At 36.2% G+C, this 21,009-nt stretch overlaps 1 protein-coding gene and 1 long non-coding RNA gene across 3 annotated transcripts in view; one reads left to right on the top strand and one right to left on the bottom strand.

Annotated features, from left to right (window-relative positions):
• Positions 1 to 19,351, top strand: LOC120525135 (dynein regulatory complex subunit 4-like). The gene is made up of 7 exons (XM_039747190.1): positions 1 to 594; positions 1,140 to 1,346; positions 1,832 to 1,886; positions 3,295 to 3,500; positions 12,324 to 12,491; positions 12,630 to 12,716; positions 18,395 to 19,351. The coding sequence occupies exons 1-7, from the start codon at positions 403 to 405 to the stop codon at positions 18,524 to 18,526; spliced, it is 1,047 nt and encodes a 348-aa protein (XP_039603124.1). The 5' UTR covers positions 1 to 402; the 3' UTR covers positions 18,527 to 19,351.
• Positions 2,212 to 21,009, bottom strand: part of LOC120525137 — a 47,948-nt gene continuing 29,150 nt past the window's right edge. For both annotated transcript variants that reach the window (XR_005632894.1, XR_005632895.1), the window contains exon 3: positions 2,212 to 3,297. This is a non-coding gene — a long non-coding RNA (uncharacterized LOC120525137). The remainder of the gene's footprint in view (positions 3,298 to 21,009) is intronic.

Below are 21,009 nucleotides of genomic sequence, written 5' to 3'. Positions count from 1 at the left end.
TTTTATATATCTTTAAGATATGCTTCTTTGTTCACTTCCAGCTATTCTGTTAAATATGTGTCCACACTCAGTTTTTCCATTGTTTACAATTGGAAAGATTAAATGTGTTGCAATAATATAATCAGCAGTTTGTGCAGTACTGCCCAGTGCAAATGACTTGACTTGAGATGTTCACAGTAGTCATCCAAGCTAGATCATGTATACTATGTGGATGTGATGTTTGTCCGCACTCAAAGAGGAAAACGCTTCCCAAGCTGTGAAATATAAATAATAGTGTAGACTACGCCTCCTGTGAACACCAGTCTGCCTACTTATGTTATTTTGTTTGCTGCAATTTTAATCTCTTGTGATTTAAAAACAAAATGATCTATGGTGGGCTATAATGCAGTATGATTAATCTTAATGTTACCTTTTCAGCTGGAAGAGGCGTTTGCCTTGGAAAAAAATGAGAATATCAATATTCAGAAACACTTGGATGAAATTACCTATAAAGTGAAATCTATTGAGAGACAGCAGCATTATCTGAAAATGCGAATATACCAGAAAGACTGTGAAATGGATGCCCTTAGAACAAAGAAGGAGTGTGAACTACAGGTAACAGGTTGCTCTTTAATTTTTTCATTATAATTTACAAATTTATCATTTTTATAAGTTGAGCTCTCTTTTAGGAACTGTAGTGCAGTGCATAGTTCCTACATTCTGATCCCACACAAGTTTGCTGTCCATGTGAAGCTGGTATGCTTGTCCCCTGTTTGCATGGGTCTTCATCCTACATCCCTAAAGACAGTTAGATTTAATTGAATTGCACCCCCATACTGGCCCCGCGGATCAGTGCATTAGTGGGCCCTGCAATGGGCTGGTGCCCCATTCTAGGCTGGACGGCACTTTGTACTCAGTGCCACCAAGATAAACGTTATGATACTAAATAGGTTTAAGCAGGTTTGGGAATGTTATGTTTATGCAAGTTGCAAAAATAAAAAGTGAAACAGTCATCAGCAATATGAAACTAGAATCTGAACCATTGCAATGTGATTAGACATAAATAAATCAATATAATGGCATTTACAGTATGTGTAAAGTGTTTTGTTGATTTCAGTTTAATGCAATTGATTATATTGTTCAAACTCTCTCCTCCTTAGGAATGCAGAGATTTCATTGCTTACTTAAAATATGAGGCAGTGGCAAGGCTGACTGCACTGAAAAATTATCAAGCTGCTAGCAGGAATTCAGAACGGAAGAAGCACCATGCCCAAGTTAGTGAACTTGTCACAGTGATCCGCACATTGAAAAAGGAGTTTGAAGAACAGCAGAAAGGATGGGAGGAGCAGCTGAAAGCCCTTAAACTGGTACTTAAATGTATTTATACACACTTACTAGTATTGCTTGTCAAATTCATACATTTTCAAAGCCACTTGCCCTGGGTATGGATTTTTGGGAGACTTTAGACACACCAACTCCAACTACATAGAGAGACATCTTTATGTATCTACGTTTAAGCATGTGGTGAGCCACTCCTCACCTGTAAAATCCAAATCATTTTTCTTCTCTTACAAACAGAAGAGGAAGCATATCTTGGCACATAACTGCGAACTGTGGTTTTATTCTTTATTTCTTGAATTCTTGCTCTCATTTCTTTTACTTCTTTTATTTATTTTACACAACTTTTGGTTCATCTCATACTGTATATCTGACCCAATGCTTTATGACTTAAACAAAATGTGCATTGCACTCTGGACATTGTCTTTTATCTGGATTAGTATTCTTATTCTTACTGAATGTTCTGCAATATTCTTTGGATTCATTACTCATTTTATGTTTTAATTTTTCATAGAAACAAAAAAATGAACTATCTAGGCTGAATCATGAAATGGAAAAAGAACTGAAAGGTGAGATTCATAGCATTCTTCTTAATTTAAGAATGTTTAGATAGATAGATAGATAGATAGATAGATAGATAGATAGATAGATAGATAGATAGATAGATAGATAGATAGATAGATAGATAGATAGATAGATAGATAGATAGATAGATAGATAGATAGATTCCATAAGGAACAAATCAGTGATAATAAGAAAATTGTGTCTAGATGTTACTTGGAAGAAATATCAGAAACACCCAAACATTGAAGAAGTGGTTTTATAAAAATAATACATTGCTAGAAAAAACATAGTGTACTAAATGAACACACAACAAAAAGAAAAGCCTACATGACACTTAGACTTTGAACCACTTCTATCTGCCAAAACTCCAAACTGGTAGGAAGGAGGGCCACAAACCCTTCTTGGGTTCACTCCTGGGCTAGGGACTCTATAAGGGTCAGCAAGGGAAGGGGTCCACCACCAAGTTAAAATGCCACCTGCCCAATTGCATCAGTGAGCCTTGATCATATTCTAAGGTGTTGTGCCTGTAACGCAGCATCCAGGCAACCTGTTTTCTTATTTTAGCAGCGATGCAACACTGTTCCTAATTGGGAGCAATCTGTTGTTTTCTTTTGGCTCTGCTGTACTCCAGCCATCTGTCTCTCTCTCTTCCTAGGTGGGACTTACCACTACCCGCTCTCCTGTGCCTCCATAGTGCCAACACCTTCCACAATCTTTATTTCATAAAGTTCTATTAATAGCTAGCATCATCATAAGGTTTTCTCATTATAATATATAAGTTAATAACATGATGTCTCATTTTTAAACAATGTTAATCCAATTCAGGGACATAGTAGCCATCACAAGCATCAGGTGCAAGGTCAGAGATACCAGTCCACTGCAGGAAATTCTTATACACATATACAATGCGAATTTACAATTACCAAATAGTCCTGCATGCTTCTGAGAAGAGAACTGGAGTACTTGGGGAAAAACGCACACTTACATGGGAAGAACAGTAAACCCCACATCCATAATGTGTAATAGAAGTGTGCAAATAGCAGAACAGTTTGCATGTGAAAAATACATTCAATAGCAATAGTATAGGGTGGTCCAGATCTAATTATGCAATTTTCATTATGCTATAAATTATTAAGTTTATTACATAGAAAATTCACAAAAAATTATTTTTGTTGCCGATAGATTCCAAAATGGTGGAGAGATGGCTGTCAGTCAAACAGCAGGTGCGATGTGTTCATAATTGCATAATTAGATCTGGACCACCCTGTACATTTATTTCAGAAGACTAGGCTGGGTGTGAACTGTTTAAAAACAGCAGAGAACAGCGAGAAGTCTGCCACCCAGATTTTCTTGTAAAGCTTGCGTTGCTCAATCTTGTGTTGTGAATTCATTTTCATTCTGCCTTCCATGTAGAAACTGAGGAGGAGAAAGAAAAGGAAATGAAAGAATTAAAGCACAGTCTGGAGCTGCAGCAGAAAACAGAGCTCCATAAAGCCATTGAAATTGGAAAAAAACAACTATATGACACGAAGGAAGTTAAAAAAACCAAACTGACTGAAGGTAAAAAGGAGAACAAGAGAATCATTGAAGAAAATGAGGCACTCATTGTTGCTCTGCAGGTAAGAACAGTCATTCTTCACAAGAGGTGAAAAAGAAAACTTAATGGTCTAAGTAAATGACAAAGATTGATTAAGAATGGATAAGATAAAATTAGATAGTAGACAAACTTTTGAAAACTTTATTGTTCTGTTGTATGAAAGTTGCTTTGATTCCCACAATGCAATACACAACATAATATTTTCAACCAACATAATCAGATTTAGGGACATGGTGAGCTGGGGCCTCATGCATAACGCTGTGTGTAGAATTCGCACTATAACATGACGTAAGCACAAAAGTGGAAATGTGCTTACGCACAATAAAATTTAGATGCATAAATCTGTGCGTTCACCAACTTCCACGTTATTCCGCTACATAAATCCCGGTCAGCATGAAAAGTAATGCATGTGCACACGCCTGCGGTCCCACCCCAACTCCTCCCAGAATTACGCCTCTTTGAATATGCAAATCAATATAAATAGCCCTTAAGATCAGCCTTCTGTGAAAAGACAATGGAAAAAGTATGAGGGAAAATAGAAGAATTTCAGCGAATACCAAGTGGAGGCAAGGAAAAACTTACTATTTGTTGGTTTAAACAGTGGTATAAACAACAAAAGGAAGTTGATCAAGTGACATAGCGTGACGGAAAAACTTGAAAGCTCAAGTTCACAAAGTTGCACAGTGCCCGAAATAAAAAAGAAGTCACATATCAAAGTCGTCGTGAAAAGGTGAGTCGTACCCACCGTCTGAGTGTCATATGAAAGCTTATTAGGGTACAGAAAAAAAGGCACACAGTGGGGAAAAAGCAATGTCAATGTCAACTTTAATCTCGAAATTTCCATTTTAAGCACGTAGTTTATTTTGTCATTAAAGTAGAACATTATAAACTTCATCTTAAAATCGTTTAATTTACTAGTTTCTCAAATCACATTATAAATGAAGTAGCACGTTAAATGCTTTTTTTTATTTGATCTTCTATGTGCTCTATGTGTGTGAATCACTACGTGCTATATTCGTAATATTACAGCTCTCTGAATAATTAAAATACTGAGAAGTATACGTGATATAATTTTCATGATGATAGGAGTTAAAGCATGTTATTAAACATGGGAGCACAGTTGCACAGTGATTGTTCATGTCTCACGCAAGATGTTTGCTGCGCTATGCACGACCTTTGATGAAATACTTTATTACAGAAGTACTGTCTCTTTCAAACGTACTAACCCCCTTTTCCTGTCCTTACTTTTCGTTCTCCAAATACCCAATTGCCACACAATCAGCTCTATAATAGATGTAAAGCCATCTGTTAGCTTAGAACGCCAATTCTTCAAAACTTTTAAGGAACATTGAAATATCTTCGTAATGTTTAATTATTCAGCAAGAATACAGCACGAGGCAGGAACAATCTGTGAACGAAGTTCCAGCTCCTGGCTAGTGATGCGGCACCATGTAGTTAGTTTTATCTGTATAGTGTAATAAACATTTTGCTGCATTTCATCTTAAAAATGATATTGTCATCATATGTAAATACGCGCTTTATAAAGTGGCTCAGGTTGTGAAATATTATAACTGTATCGCAAGTTTACAGTGAGGTGATTGTACTTATAAGTACAGACAGTTCTACAAGAAGCACTTGATGGACTGACTGAGTGCGTTTAGAGTTCTTAGGATGAAACTGTGAACCGCGAGGTCTGAACAGGAAAGACTCTGAAATGTTTGCTGGATGAGAGCAGTTCAAATAGTGAATGGTTGAGACAGCGTGTGCTTGATGCTGTATACCGATAATTCTCTTTCCAATCAGCTGCTGCACAATGATATAAATACTCCGAGTGGTGCAGTGAAAGTAATATGGAAAAAGATGACCTGATGTGGCAACCTCTAACTCGAGCAGCTGAAAGAAGAAGAAGAAGGTGCAGTGAGAGTAACAATGCTAAAGCAGTTATGGTATTTGGAATAGTTTGACCATTCTGTGGACCATTATATTGTTACAGGTTAATTACAATCAGATACATTAAACTAATAAGGAATACAGTATGCAATTAATTTCAGTGTATTTATAAAGCCGTGTCAGGGATGTGGATCTGAAAAAGAAAGATAAACCACACAGGAATAAGTAGCACTGCTTTGATGCTGGGTGCCGCCATTCTGCAAAACCGAGCGGAGAACTTGCGTACGACAGAGTATGAGCTACCGTGGAAATGTGCATGGCTTTACGGCAAGTTTAGGTTTTATACTGTACATCTCGATTTGAACATGGAAACGTTCTTACACAAAATTTTTGTGCATACGCACCGTTTATACATGAGGCCCCTAGGCCCTATCCCAACAACAGGGACCATCTCTGTCAGGGCACCAGTCCATCAGAGAATGACAAAACAACACCATAAATAATTAATCAAATACAGTTCAGCTAGGGTTAGAGCTGTAGACCTTTCTGGAAAATGACACATTTTGGACGGGGAGGGGAAGTTTTATTTGTGAAGAGGTCAATAATATTTTAGGCCAAAAAAAAAAGCATTTTTTGTTGTCCTTGGCATTTTTGTTCATCAGATCCTCAGATTCATTAAACATGTTATATAACCTCTGTCTAATGACTTCTATGCATCATTGCTCTGCTCCATCAATAAGATTTTCTATCAGCTTTCCTGGTGGTACACTTTTAGTCACATCTTGGCTGTAGTCTTTCCATAGTAAGTATCATGTTAATGCAATTCTGTCTTTGTAAGCAGTTTATAAAATATATTTTGCTTGCTTTAAAAAGTCTCTTTGTCCACATGATGTGCAAGTATAGTATAGCCTTATGGGAAATGCTTTAATTTTTTTTTCAAGAGTTTTAATGTGTAATCCTGGAAGCTGCCCAGAGCGTTGAATTTCTTCACTACAGGTGGGTCATTATTTACAACTGTTTGAACAGAACCCTGCTGCTACACATAATTAACTCTCTCATTTTGGCAGACTTAAGAACTTAAGTACTTTCCTGACCACAACACAAAATCACTAATAACAACTCAAAGAGTTTTTTTTTTCCTAGCAATGCATCAAACAATTCACATAATCAAAATACTTCTATGAATTCATCTCCATTTTCTGGCCTAGCTGAACCTACCTTTGTTGCACCAGTCACAAGGCAGGAGCTAACATTGGGATGCCAGTATGTCATAAGGCACATTGACAGACAGACAGACAGATGGACAGACAAACACACACCTTCAACGATTAGTCATACCAGACCAATTAAGCCCCTGAAATTAAAGTAACTCCTCTGTCAGAGTTTGTGCAGTGGGTGCTTCACTTTAGATCAACTGATGACTATTTGCTTCTGGGTTCACGGCCAGTCTCTCCATGTGAGGCCATGAAATGAAGTGGACAAGGGGTCTGAGTGATTCTTTGCCAGAGACCCAAATACACATGTCTTTGGAAACCAGTGTACCCCGTAAAACACACTGAGGACATCTAAACCATGTAGAGCCTGTGACCCAGTCTTCAATCCATGTCTGTGCAACTGTGAGAGAGCAGCACTCAGCACTATGCCAACCCTATTAATATATTACATTTTGTTTAAGTTATGTATCATTGGTTTAAACTAAATAATAAAATTAGTGAAAGGACGCATTCCGCGGTAGTTTCTGTATTTAAATCAAGTTAACATGGTGCAACGATTTGTTTAGGGAAACCATCAATTTTTAAAATAAAACTTCCATTAACAACCAGTCTGGATAGCTTTAATATAATAGTTCTCATCATATTAAAAGCCAGTCTAGTATCTGTAAATACATCTCTGGCTGTAGATGTTTGACCATTGTATTATATGTTCATCTCCAATACCAAGTGAACCCAGGTGTCCTTACTGCAAGGTAGCAGCGCTACCACTGCGCCACCGTGCTGATCCTACATATTACATGTAAAAATTAAAACAGCATCAAGAATTGACTAATGAATGATGTAACTGATAACTGCTTATCCCATGATTTAATTAAGCTTGTGGATGTTTCTTAAAGTTGAATTTATTAAGAATATTAACAGCAGTTGGGATAAAGGTGTATTTGAACAGGTTGGTTTTTGTTTTTGGAGCCTTGAACCTGTGGCCTGATTTCAACAACTAGAACTGAGAATGCAGAGGGTAAGCCCTGTCTGAGACTCTCTGATTTCCATAATAATTTAATATTAAACAGTTCTGTCAGACTTGACTATTAGCTGATTTTAATTGTCCATTTTAGAGTTTGATTTATCCTGTTTTTGTTTCTGACTTTAAGATTTGTAAACTAGGGCAGCAGAACATAAGTAAAGACAGACTCACTACAAGATTTATTAAAGATTTACATAAAAGTAGGATTAATGCTGAAAAGACTCCATTTCCTTTGACAGTAGAGGTGCTATTGTCTTTCTTTGGAGATGGCTTCAGTATTTTCATTAAAGTTAGTTTTGAATCTATGATAGTGCACAGACATTTTTTACTTTTAACAGGAGGATTGCTTCTTGTAAGCAAATATTGTTTCTCCTAACACCTTTCTGCAACAATGCAGGGCTTGATGCCCTCCAAATAGTTATACAACAGATGAAGCAAAGTGACAATAGCGTCCTCTATATCTCTATTAGACAGGTAGGACAACCTTCCTGTTTAGAAGTTTTTCAAATTATTTCATAACCAGTGATGTCAGAGCAACTGTCCTGTACTAATTTAAAATTGTGGGGATTTGGGTTTAATCTGCTCTACTGTAATTACTGTGGCCTGTTTCCATAGCATTGAAACCTTCTGCTGTTCTAATGACAACCTAAAAATAAAATTAAAAATAGGGCCAAGCTACTCTACACAGGATTTCAAGAGCCTTCCACTACGACAGTCTGGACCAGGACTTTGAAATGTTAATTGCAGTTGCTCAGTAAACGCAAACTTTTTCATTTTTAAGTAGCATTCATTAAAACCATTAACTAAATTAGTTTTGGAGATAAAACCAGAAATCCTTAAATGATTATAAGTTTTGACTGACTCTGGCCAGCTAGGATTTTAGTGCATAACCACACAGAGCTTACATTTTGTGTAGACAATTTCCTGTTCAATTTTATCATTATGATTAAGTTTAGCCTTTTAATACAGAGCCATGTGGTGTAGTGGTTAAGGCTTTGGACTTGATACCCTGTAAGTTTGAGGGTTCAAATCCTGCTAATGACACTGTGTGACCCTAAGCAAGTCACTTGACCTGCCTGCGCTCGAATTGGCAAACCAAAAGAAGTGTAACCAATTGCATCATGAATACTGTAAGTCACCTTGGATAAAGACATCAGCCAAATAAATAATATTTAAATCCGTCTGTGCAGTATCTGCTCCTTAGTGACGACTTGTTTCTTTATATAATAATGACATTATGAATTTGTTGACACAAAGTTTATTGTTAGGATAGACTTTCGTATTTTTATTTGGGATAAGCATGCCTTCACAAAAAGTAATATAGCTGCTGATAACACCAGAAATTAAATCTTATTCAGTGCTTGTATACTTAGACAGATGTCAGACTATACAAAGAAACATCCTCGTTGGTTCTAAATAAGTTTACAAGGATTAATTGTCTTTTCGTGTACTTTCTCTTTTCAAGGTTGTTTTGTAAATAGGAAGAAGGCTCTTTAAATGTGATCAGAAGAGCCTTGTGGGTTTCTGACTGTTGACATATATGCTTCCTTAATTGTCCAACAGCAAAGATCAAGAGTTTATTACTGGTTGCTGGACAGGTTATATATTGACAGCAACTTGTGAGAGATGTTTTCATGCTGTAGTGATAAAATACTCCCAACAAAAAATGTAGGACATTCAGTGAGAGTAACTGCAAAGCCTATACTGCATTAAAATCTCTGTTGTAATAGTAAGCTTTGCCTAAGGATACATGTATACAACAGTAACAAACATTTGGCTAATGTCACAAGAAAAGTAGGACAGTCTATGAGTAACAGAGAGCAGCTCAACAGCTACAGATTATAGCAATTTTCAAACAGTTATTAATTTACACCATGATTCATTTATGCACAAAAGGAATCCACTGCCCTGACCTCCACCTGTGGCTCTGTAGTCTCGAACCATTCTAGTCTTCTGTTCAAAGACATCAGTCAAAAGCTTCATGTCTCTGATGGTCTCAAAGAGCTGCTTTTATGTAAAAGCCATTAATCAAGCTTCTCTGTATTCCCGCTGAATTCATTCACTTTGTTTCATAAAGACTTAACAATTGCCAGGATTAAAGTAGGAAGAGGAATGCAGGGGTTGTCTACATTGTTTGAGTGAGCTTGTTGCTTTGATAATAGTCATCCTGTAGACAGTGGAAAGGTCTAGAAGCAATACAGTGCCTGGCAAGTTCTAGAATCTGATAATGAATTCTCTATGGTTAATTATACACTGATTGAGAAAGTTTTCAGATCCTTTCACTTTCTGTACACTTTATTGTGTTGTCAATTTTATTTTAAGTGGATAAATTTACCATTTTTGCCCATCTATTCTCAATAACCCAAAAAGAAAAACATGTTTCACTTTATATATCAACATGAACAATGTCAAAACATTTTTAAGTTTGCACATTATTTAAAAATCAAGAACTGAAATCTCTCATTCATGTAAGTATTCAGGCCCTTCAAATTTTGGTGAAGTGAATCCTATTTGCTTTAATTCTTCTTGAAGTGTGTCCAGAACTTGACTGGGGTTCACCTGAGGTAAACTGTATTGACTGGACATAATTTAGGAAGGCACACAACTGTGTATGTAGGGTCTCACAATTCACACTGTATGTCAGGGCAAAAACAAGTAATGAAGTTCCAGGAACTCTCTAAAGATCTCCACACTAAAATTGTGGTGAGGTATAGATCAGGGCAAGGGTATAAAACCATTTCTAAGGCTTTGAGTGTTCTCATCAGTACAATGGCATCAGTAACAGTGTAATGGAAGAAATCTGGAATAGAATCTCTTCATAGAGTTGGCTGTCCAGCCAAAGCAATGATGAAGAACCTTGGTCAGGGAGGTTACCAAGAACCCAATCATCTCTCTGACAGAGCTTCAGAAGTCTTCTGCTGAAATGGGAAAACCTGTTGGAAAGACAACCATCTTAGCAGCACTCCATCAATCATGTACATATTACAGTCCGCTTGGAGTTTGTCAAATTAAATTTAAAGGACTCTTACAAACATGAGAGAAAAGTATCTTTGGTCTGTTAAGACAAAAATTTAACTATTCAGGCAAAACTCCAAGCATTGTGTATGGTGAAGACCAGGCACTGTGCATCACCTGCTTAATACCCTCCCTTCAGTGAAGTATGGTGGTGGCAGCTTCATGCTACTGGGTGCTTCTCACTGGCGTGGACAGGGAGACAGGTCAGAATTGAGGAAATGATGAACACAGCAAATACAGAGTGGTCCTTGAAAATCTCGAAATGGGGCAACATTTCACCTTTCAGCACGACAGTGAGCCAAAAAAAAAACATTTAAGAGGACACTGGAGTGGCTTTGTGTCAAATATGTAATTGTTCTTGAGTGGCTCAGCCAAACCCAAAATTAAACCCCATAGACGATTTCTGAAGAGTTCTGAAGATGGCAGTTAGTTTTATCAACACTTCCCTTCCAATCTAATAGAACTTCAGTGGATCTGCCAGAAAGAATGGCATAAACTCCTTAAATCCATTTGTACAAAGCTTGTAGAGATTTACCCAAGATGACTTGAAGCTGTAATTTCTGCCAAAAAGGATTCAAGGTATTGCATTAAATCTGAATACTTATTTGAATGAGAGATTTCAGTTTTTGGTTTTTAATGAATTTGTAATCCTTACTGAAAACACGTATTCACTTTGTCATTATGGGGTTTTGAGTATCGATTGATGAGAAAAATGGCAAAATTACCCATTTAAAAATAAACCTACAACACAATAATGCTTGCAGAAAGTGAAAGGACCTGAATACATTTTGAATCCACTGTAAGGGGCGTCTGGGAAAGGACAATTGAAGTGAAAAAAATGCTCAAAATAATAATTAGAACATGGTGACCTCATAACACATTCAGTGTTAAATATCCTACTTCATACCTGTTCAGAACATGATCTTATGATTAAAAATGAATCACAACAAATGTAAAGTACTTAGACAAAGACAGAGGCACACAGAAATGTCACCACTAGAGCAGCTGTAAATTTACTCTGTTACTCTTGTCAAATTTTGTAGATAGCTGGTAAATCCTAATAAGATCTAAATAGTCTGCATTATATTTCATTACACAAAATCGTAATGAAGCAACATTTATCAGTCCATGTTAATACAGGCCTGTCCACGTTTAAGGTTAGTCTAGCAACACACCATTCCAAACCACAGTAGATGAGATATCATCTGTTGTATAGGCACACACATTAACACTGAGAAAATTCAGGCATGCCAGTCAACCCAACAGGAAATCACAGAAAATGCCCAGAGTCTTGCGGTGTACAGCAATCTGAAGTATTACTATACCTCCCTAAAGCAAAAAAGGTTGATTTTAAGATACAATCAAGTCAATCTATCATTTTTATGAACCTGTTTTACTACTTGTCACAGTCACATGGCATATATTTATTTGGTTAAGGCACTGCGCTCAAGGTTGCTATTTTTAATGACACCTCTGTCTGACTGTGTGACCCTGAGCATATCATTTAACTTGCCTGTAAAAAAAAAATAATGCAAGTCACTGTGGATAAAGGTGTTAGCCAACCATATAACTTTGTATTAATCAACCAATATTTGATTTATATTACAACCTTCACAGTAAAATCACAATACTTTTTATTGTTCTCTTATAAATGTAGATAAGCCTTGTGTTAAATCTGCCCTATTTATTTTTTGGTTCACAGGCAGAAAAAAAAAGCCTGCTAGAAAAAGCTGAAAAGGAAGATAAGAAGAGAAAGGAGCTGTGTGGTGTGATCACGCGCACCCAGAAAATTCTGCAGAATGTCCAGAAAGAGAACCAGGCATTGCAAACTCAGATAACTATACATCAAAAGGAGAAGAGTTACTTATTGGTTGGTATTAAAATATCACTTAAATAATAAAGCTCATCTTTACATTTGTCTTTATACTGATAACTCATAGTACAAACTCATCTCCGCAGAATATTTGACTGGTGTATATACTCATATTTTAATTTCTGTTTTTTTCAGCTAATTGCAGCAAGGATAAAAATAAAAGAGAAAGACATTGAAGAACTTCTAGAGGAGCAAACTGAACTGGAGGAAAAAGTTAGAGCAGTAAGAAAGTGCCAGAATGACTACAATTGATCACATAAATCTCTTACTTGTGCTACACTTTAAATTAAGATTTTGTTTTTAGTGGTTTCAATTGTGGAGATCCATAAACTGTTCTTTATGCAAGTTAATCATCTCCAGCCCTGCTACTTGCTGTAAATGCCTTTATATTAAATATAATGTAAACGTAAACATAACTTACAGTAAATACACAATGTTGGGAACTATAGTATCAGACATGGAAAAAATGGATGTGATGCTCCAAAATGCTTCACAAAAGGCAGGTCAGAACCTTCACAGGGCAACCCGGAAAAAATTAAGTCATATCCAGCTTACCACAACTGCAAAATTCAAGCTTCACCCTAGCAGGCCCTACAAGAGAGGGGATGACCATATACACTTGGCTTGTGGACAGAGGGGCAACACAAATTCTTTATGAATAGATTTGTTTATCAACATAGAAAAATTAAGAATGATGCAAAAAAAAGAGAGAGTTACCCGAAAGGCAAACCCAAGCATACAAATCCCAAAATGTAGAAGAACTGAATCCAAGAACAGAGCAGAATAATCAGAAAAGTCAATAAATCTAACAAAACAACAACACCTACAATAAGATTCCAAACAACTCCAGTACTCAACTACTGAGTCTCATATTTTAGATAAATCTTTAAACTTGTTAGTTAAATAAAGGTTATCTAAACCCATTTTAAACATGGAAATACTGTTGTTGGCATAACCAGTTTGATCAATGTGGATCACATCTTTGGTCTCTTAAACCTATGTGCAAATCTGTCAGCCTTTATGGTAGCTCTTGAGTGTGTTCCTGGTCTAAGCAGGTGTCTTCTAATAAAAATGAAATGCATTGAATGGAATGTGATAGATAGATAGATAGATAGATAGATAGATAGATAGATAGATAGATAGATAGATAGATAGATAGATAGATAGATAGATAGAAATGCCAAAACCTTAAACTGTCCCAAATGCATAAAGGAAACACTAATTGAGTATCTACAGTAAATGCAACATTGGTTGATTAATAGTTCAGTTAATTTTTAAAATAGAACAGTGTCGATTAAAAATGACATCAATTAGAACAAAGAAAACAATCAAAAATTAGCTTAAACCAAAAACTAATTAATAGTAAAAGAAAAAACAAACAGGTTTTAACAAAAAAAAAGAATTCAAGAAAAACGCTAGTATTTGCATTTACTGAATGGAATGCAACAGATTTGGCTTCCACCTGAAATAATAATCAAAACTAGTAATCCAACCAGTCTGCTAAGCAAACTAATACCAGAGCCACCCACTGCAATGAGTGAGGGTCTTTAAAAGACCTCACAGGTAACTATGGCCTTATTCAATACAAGTTGCTGTCCCTGAGAAAACAGACAACAATTTAACAACAATTTTCAATTTATTTGAAAAATACCCAATAAAATTTAAACTAGACAAAGGAGAGGGAATTCTTATATATAGTTTTCTTCTTTTGTAGATTTCCCCTGACTTTACTCCTTATAATCTGATTATTTAGTTTGATTTCTTCAAGTTTAATTAAATTCACTCCCTTTACCTTTACCTATTGCTCTAGCACAATAGCCAGTCTAGACTCAAATTCAAATTCACTGATTTTCGGTCACTATTACTCCATTGTATGTTAGTCATTTCTGCTACTGTCCTCTAAATGTTTTTTCAGGTATCTGTGTGTAGTCTGCATATTTTTTCACATGATAGCATAAGTTTTTCTCCACATATTCTGGCTTTATTCCAGAAGGCAAGCTTGCTAAGTTTATTGTTGGCTCAGTGTATTCCAGTTTCTCCCCTTCAAATATAATTCTAGATTTTATGGTTTGTGTCCATCCCATTGTCTCACTATAACTTTCTTATTGTTGTCCAGCCAACTTCTTTATATTTACTTATTGTATTGCCTTAATACATCTTTAGCAATGACCCAAATTCATTCTTGACATCAAAGTGCCTTGCTTTGATTTTCCAATTTTTTTATCACTTTTTCATTTTGGACCACTGTGTCTTTATTTATGTTTTATATGTTTTCTCCTTTTTTCAGTATTTCTCTCATTTCTTGTACTGCTCCAGCCCTCCATTAACATGGTTTGCTTTATTCTTGCCATTTTTATATTTAACATTAACTCCTTTTAAAACATTATAGCATACATATTATATAGCCTTAATTAACATGTATGTTTATGAGTGTAATATTGCTGATATTTTCACTTTATAGTTGATTACACATATTATGAGATATTCTTTTTCTGTGAGCAATAGCCATTCCCCCATGTTTCTCATAATATGTTTATTCTAACCTAGAATCTTGTTTCAGTGTTTTTTTATTTTTTTACATTATTTTGATTCTCTTAATAGTGCTGATTTGACTGCCAAGGGTTTATACATATTTTGAGGCTCTCAGAACAAATAATGTCTGTTTCTTTCCTTTCTCAATTTACCAGCAGGGCACTTGATGTTCCAGCAAGCTCAACAGCACCATCTTTTGTAAATCTTTTGAATTTTCCAATTATTCCTTTGCTTCTTGCCACACATTTCCTTGGACTTTTTATATTTTAAAATATTATTGTCCTATTCATTTAATTGTATGGTCATAAAATATACAGTAAAAATATGTTAACAATCATTGTTCATTTTCAAGATGTATACATTTCACGTTTTGCTGTTTTTCTTTCTGGATTTTCCAACATTTTTATTTTATTACATTAAATCCATTTCCTTAAACTCTTTCCATAAATTATTTTTCTGCATTTATTTGGCCTTGGTAGCTTCAACCAACTGCCTCGAGTTAAACATACACCATTATGCACAGGTAGCGCATTTAATCTATCTGGTTTTAGCAGATCTTACAGAAATACAAAATATGAATTTGAGGAACTGGGTACAGAAGTTGATAGCACTGCTGCCTCACAGGTCCAGCATCCCTCACCTGGCTGTTGTCTGTTGCTTTTTTATGATCTTTCTCAGTCTACTTGGGTTTTCTACCAAAAAACCTGGTTACATAACATACATGTCAAGCTGATTGCATATTCTAGACTGGCCACATGGGAGTGGGTGTGTGTGAGAGAGACCTGTGGTGGACTAAACTCCATTTGTGTCACAGATTGGCCTCTACCAAATTTTGGTGGAAGTGTTCTGCATTTTCTGAAAACTGTTAAGGCTGTATACAGTTTTGAAGAATGCTATTTAACATAAAACATTTATGCTTTCTTTGCAAACTAAAAAGTTAGTCATGACAATTATGAGTTAAACATTAGAAGTTTCCAAAAGATGTCATCAATATGTGAAGCCATTGGTGGACATATATTTTTGGGACCCTTTGCACCCAGCAGCAAAAAGGTCTGGGTAACCACCATCTTCTTCAACTTTACCATAAATTTTATATATTTATTTTTTTCATACTTAAACAATCCTTCCATTTTTAACTATTATTGAATGATGAATTATACTGTATTTTATTTATTAAAACCCCCTTCTGATATAGTAGAGACTCAACATATTTAAGCAATGTGGACTAAAGTTCCCTCTGAGATTTGAAGCCCTGAAGCTTAAGCTTCATTAATTTTAATAGTAGATCCACCAATTTCTGAAGAGACATGTAACAAACATAAAATCAAAGAAAAGGGTAAAAAAAAATTAAAAATTTATCAATCAATCAATCAAAATATTTATTGTCATTGTAGCAATGAGACATTGTACAACGAAATTTTTAGGTGCAATTTTCCAGTGCAAAAAATAAAATAAAAACAAAACAAAAACACAATTATTCAAGTTAAAACTAAAATAAAAAGGGAATAAAATAAGTACCAAAATAGTCCATAACAGCAGAACAATATTTTCCACTCATACATGCTGTTTGCCATATTGCACTTGTCCCTTATCCAATGTTAACTTAGTAATTAGTATTGTAAACATGAAGGTGCACTCGGTCACATTGACCACTTAGCAGCATTCAGCATGGTGATGGCTGAAGGATAGAAACTGTTTCTCAGTCTATTTGTCTTAGTCTTTATGGATCTGTAATGCATGTCCTGGGTGTGATGGGTCATGAAGAATTTTCTTGATGTTCCTGAGACAACAGGAACTATGTAGTTCTTCTGGTGAGGGGAGAGGACAGCCGACTATCCACTGAGTGACCTTAATGACCCTGTGGAGCTCTGTCCTCTGTGCTACTGTGCAGCTGGAGAACCGCGCACAGAGACAGTAGGCCAGGATGCTCTCTACTGTGCAACGGTAAAAGGACACCAGCAGTTTCTCAGGGATGTTGTTCTTCCTAAGCACCCTCAGGAAGTAGAGTCTCTTTTGGCCCTTCTTCACTACTTCAGCAGTGTGTGTTCCCCAGGTCAAGTCCTCCCTAATGGTGACTCCCAAGAACAGGAAGTCTGAGACCCTCTCCAAATTTAAATTCTCAGGACAAATTACTTTGAAAGTAAAAGATCTTGATAAAACATTTTGAACTTGTCTTAAACTTGCATACCTGGTGCTCAGGTGAAGCCCTAGCATTATGTAGGTGTGCATGCACTCATCATTGACCGCATCACAGAATAGGGACTGCACTGTCGTGAGTGAGTTGGAGTGTATGGGTCACTGGGACCTGTAATACACTGCAGTCCCATCCATGTTTGTTCACTGGCTCTCACTCAGAAGTTCCAAGATAGATTTTGGCTCCCCATCACTAAGTATTATTCTCAGTTTTAGTACATGAAGTAATAGATGGAGGGATGGATAGATTAAAAAAATGGTTCAATATCTAAAGAAAAGTGCATAAGACAATATAAACACAAATGCATACATGCACAAAGACTGCATTAGTTAAACTTTTATTAACACTTTGAGTACATAATATGGAAGATTTAAAAATACAGAAGGAGTGCTGCGATCAGTAAGAGAGTTGTACATATAGACAATGTATGTTTAAGTGGAACACACTTAATCTAATTTAAGGTCTGTGAGGCTGTATGCTATGCTGGGAGCACTGGGTGCAGGGCTGAAATCACCTTTGGACGTGGCTCCAGTTCCTTGCAAGGTTTAATTACACAACCACATCCATAATGGGGACATTCACTTAACAGGCAAATATTTGGAATGTGGCTTTGAAACTGAAGTACCCAGTTGAAAATTCATGCAAATATAAGGGGAATGTGCACAGTCCTCACAGGAAGCAACCCAGCCCAGGATTCAAATTTAAGGTTCCCAATCTGTGAGGCAGCAGCAGCAGCAGCATTACACCATCATGCTGACACACACAATACATTTTCTCTCCAGCTCAGAAACAGTAGCGAGTGTTTTGACAAGAAACTGGACAGCCTGTTTTGTGGGCTTTTTTGTTGGGAGTGAATGTTTCTTATAATTGATTTGATGGAATTCTGCCAATAGCTTGTTAAAATGAGAACAATTTAGAGAGATGAGTGAATTCTGGAAAATGTGTCATGTATAAAGTAGAAAGACAGCAGGTATTGTACTGTTGTCAACAGTGTGAAGGAGGCATGTAAGCAGGAATTCCATCACACCAGTACATGTGACACAAAATAGACTTGAACCTGAAATGTGAACTTTATGGAAAACATATAGGAATGTAGTCTAACCTGTGCAATATGGTTAGTGTTCTTTATATTGTGGAAAATTTGAACTAATTTAATATTCTGTTTCTTCTAAAGGAGAAAGCTGAACTAGACAAGATGAAGATGATATGGACAGAAACAATTAGCAATGATCAAAGAAAAAGTGAATTTAAAAGCTTCTATCTGAAGAAACGAGTCAAATGTGACGACACTTCACAGACAGAATAAGAGAACACCTGCTTTTTGACACTTTACGTTTTCCTTCTGGCCACTCTCATCCACTATAATCAATTAAACCAAAAAATCCACAGCACTTTTGCCACAATGCAACATGCACAAGAGAGTTGCCATCCGTAGCATAGGATGTACAGTATGGACCAATTATATTTTAAAAAATGTATGATTTCCTGAAACCCACATATTGTTTCACTTTATTGTTACCCTTTTCAAGGGTAAATGTGATACTGTTGGAAACCTGGTCACTTATGGGCTTGAACCCAATTTGGTACTCAAGAATCGTTTTGCAATTTTAATAGCATACATGAACATACACAATGTGAAATTTATCTAATGTTCAAAATATCTAAACCAAGAATCTGGACACTTTTCTTTATTGTAAAGATTTGTAAACGTGTACAGTACTGAGTCTGACTAAATAGAAAGGCTCTGCATTAGGAGAAGATAAACTGATCTGTTGTGGTTCACCATTTCCTGAATACAGAAGCCCCCCGTATTTGCACCCCGGCTTTCCCTGCTCCCTTATTCCAAGTCACTGGGCTCTACCAGCAGCAGCCATAAAGGAACTTCAGTAGGAAACTCTCACTCCTATAAATGTCTGCACTTGGGTCATTAACTGGCACTTTTCTCTCTGACTTTATTATTGTATCTCTTTTCTCATGCACTTACTATAAATCTTAAATGGTTTTGTATCTCAAAATAATTATAAAAACAACCTGTAAAACATTTTCCTTTAGATGTTAATTTTCTGAAACAAGCAATATGAAACAAATATTAAGAAGATGATGTCTATATTTCAATTTGTATCATTTTGGTACCCCCTCAGTGCTCATGGAAAAACATGTAAAGAGTAGTGCAAAAAAAAAAAAATTGCTTTTGACTATTTTTCTGAATGCTTTTCACACATTAAAATCTGATTATTACAATTTCGAGTACTGGTATTTGGTGAGCAAACACATTGAGTGTTGGGTGTCGTATTCACATTTGCTAATGTGGAGGCTGGTAGCACGGTGTTGTAGCGTTGGGCACCCTTACCTCACAGCTGGAGGGGTCCATCCACCCTCTGTGTGGACTTTGTATCAGTGGGGGGTTTCTCCATATACTTAAGCTTCCTTCCAAAAGACGGTCATGTTAGATTGATTGATGATTGGTTTGGCCCCCACATGATCTTAAAATCCATAAAGTGAGTTCATAAAATAGATGGATGTGTAACTGGTCTTCAATTCTCAGTTTTTTCCAATGCTTTAAAGGCATTTGTTTAATTTTTTAATAAAGAAAAATTCTGATTAGTTGTTATTATTAGGCATTTTGCTGACCCCTTTATCCACAGCGACTTACAAGGTCAGGATATTTTGCAAATGTTCACAGACATTAGGAGCACAGCTAGATTTGGTGGCTTGAACAACATTACACAGCAAGGCAGTGGAGAGGACTGAAGCAGACGCCTCCGCTTTTAAAGCCAAGCCACACGCCGTAGCCACTAATCTGAACTGTCTGCTTGGTAACTGTTTACTGCTAGTAATTTTTTGTCTGTGTTTGTTATACTTGCCTGTTTTAGATTTGTATTCCCACTGTTCAAAAACCTCCACTTTTTATGACTCTTTAAATATGTCTCAAGTGTTTTACTATGATTTGTTTCCTGTTTACAATTCTACAAGAATGCATAAGAAAAGATGAAATCTTAAAGTCCCATTGGTGAAAACTTTATTTGAATAATGTTGTATTATAATGGCTGCATGTATTTATTTATTTAATAGTAATGCTTTGATTTCCTATTTTTCTACTTTCAACGCTATCTCAAAGTGTGTGCTTTTAAAGTGTATTTTACCAGACCCCGTGATCATTCCTGAATCACTAGAAATGGAACAGCAAACATTACTATGAATATACACATTCAACACATAATAAATACATGCTGCAGATTTGATCCCTGTCTTGTATCTAATGCTACTGAGGTACGGCTCAAACACCCTACCATCCAGGACTGGATTAAATTGAATGACAAAATTAACAAATGAAAATACACAATCTACATCAAAGCGGCAAAGCCAACACTCAAGGGGCTTTCATTAACCCAGAGGTTTCATATTGGACTGCATTCTCAGACTCTGATGTCAGATCAGCCTATGTTAATAATAATAATATATTTTATTTATATAGCACCTTTCCCATGCTCAAGGCGCTTCACAGAGTTGACGGATTAGCCTCCTGTGATTCCATCCCAGTTCTGTGTAGTGTCTGTGAATCTGATCTCACGCTCCCCAGTAATCTTACAGAATGGGGAGATGAAAAGCAAGTTGTTCCATTGTGCCATTTGGACCAACTCGTGTCCTCTGGTGAACACAGGAATTATAAATTGACAGAGATAAATAACTGTTTTCAATCACTCCTTTCACAAATGCTGGAAATGCCAAAAACATACCTATGAATTGTTAGGTTGAGAATTTGTGTAAACAAAGATAAAGGATTTCTTT

This window comes from Polypterus senegalus, chromosome 3 (genome assembly GCF_016835505.1).
Source record: "Polypterus senegalus isolate Bchr_013 chromosome 3, ASM1683550v1, whole genome shotgun sequence".
NCBI classification, from domain to species: Eukaryota; Metazoa; Chordata; class Cladistia; order Polypteriformes; family Polypteridae; genus Polypterus; species Polypterus senegalus.
Note: the sequence above shows the minus strand (reverse complement) of the source record. Positions and strands in the feature narration are given on the sequence as shown.

Bases quoted from the DNA above. Each gene is read 5' to 3' on its own strand.
- LOC120525135 (XM_039747190.1), top strand. From the start codon at position 403: ATGTTACCTTTTCAGCTGGAAGAGGCGTTTGCCTTGGAAAAAAATGAG. The intron at 12,492-12,629 runs GTTGGTATTAAA...TGTTTTTTTCAG, and splicing joins AGGAGAAGAGTTACTTATTG to CTAATTGCAGCAAGGATAAA. The intron at 12,717-18,394 runs GTAAGAAAGTGC...TTTCTTCTAAAG, and splicing joins TGGAGGAAAAAGTTAGAGCA to GAGAAAGCTGAACTAGACAA.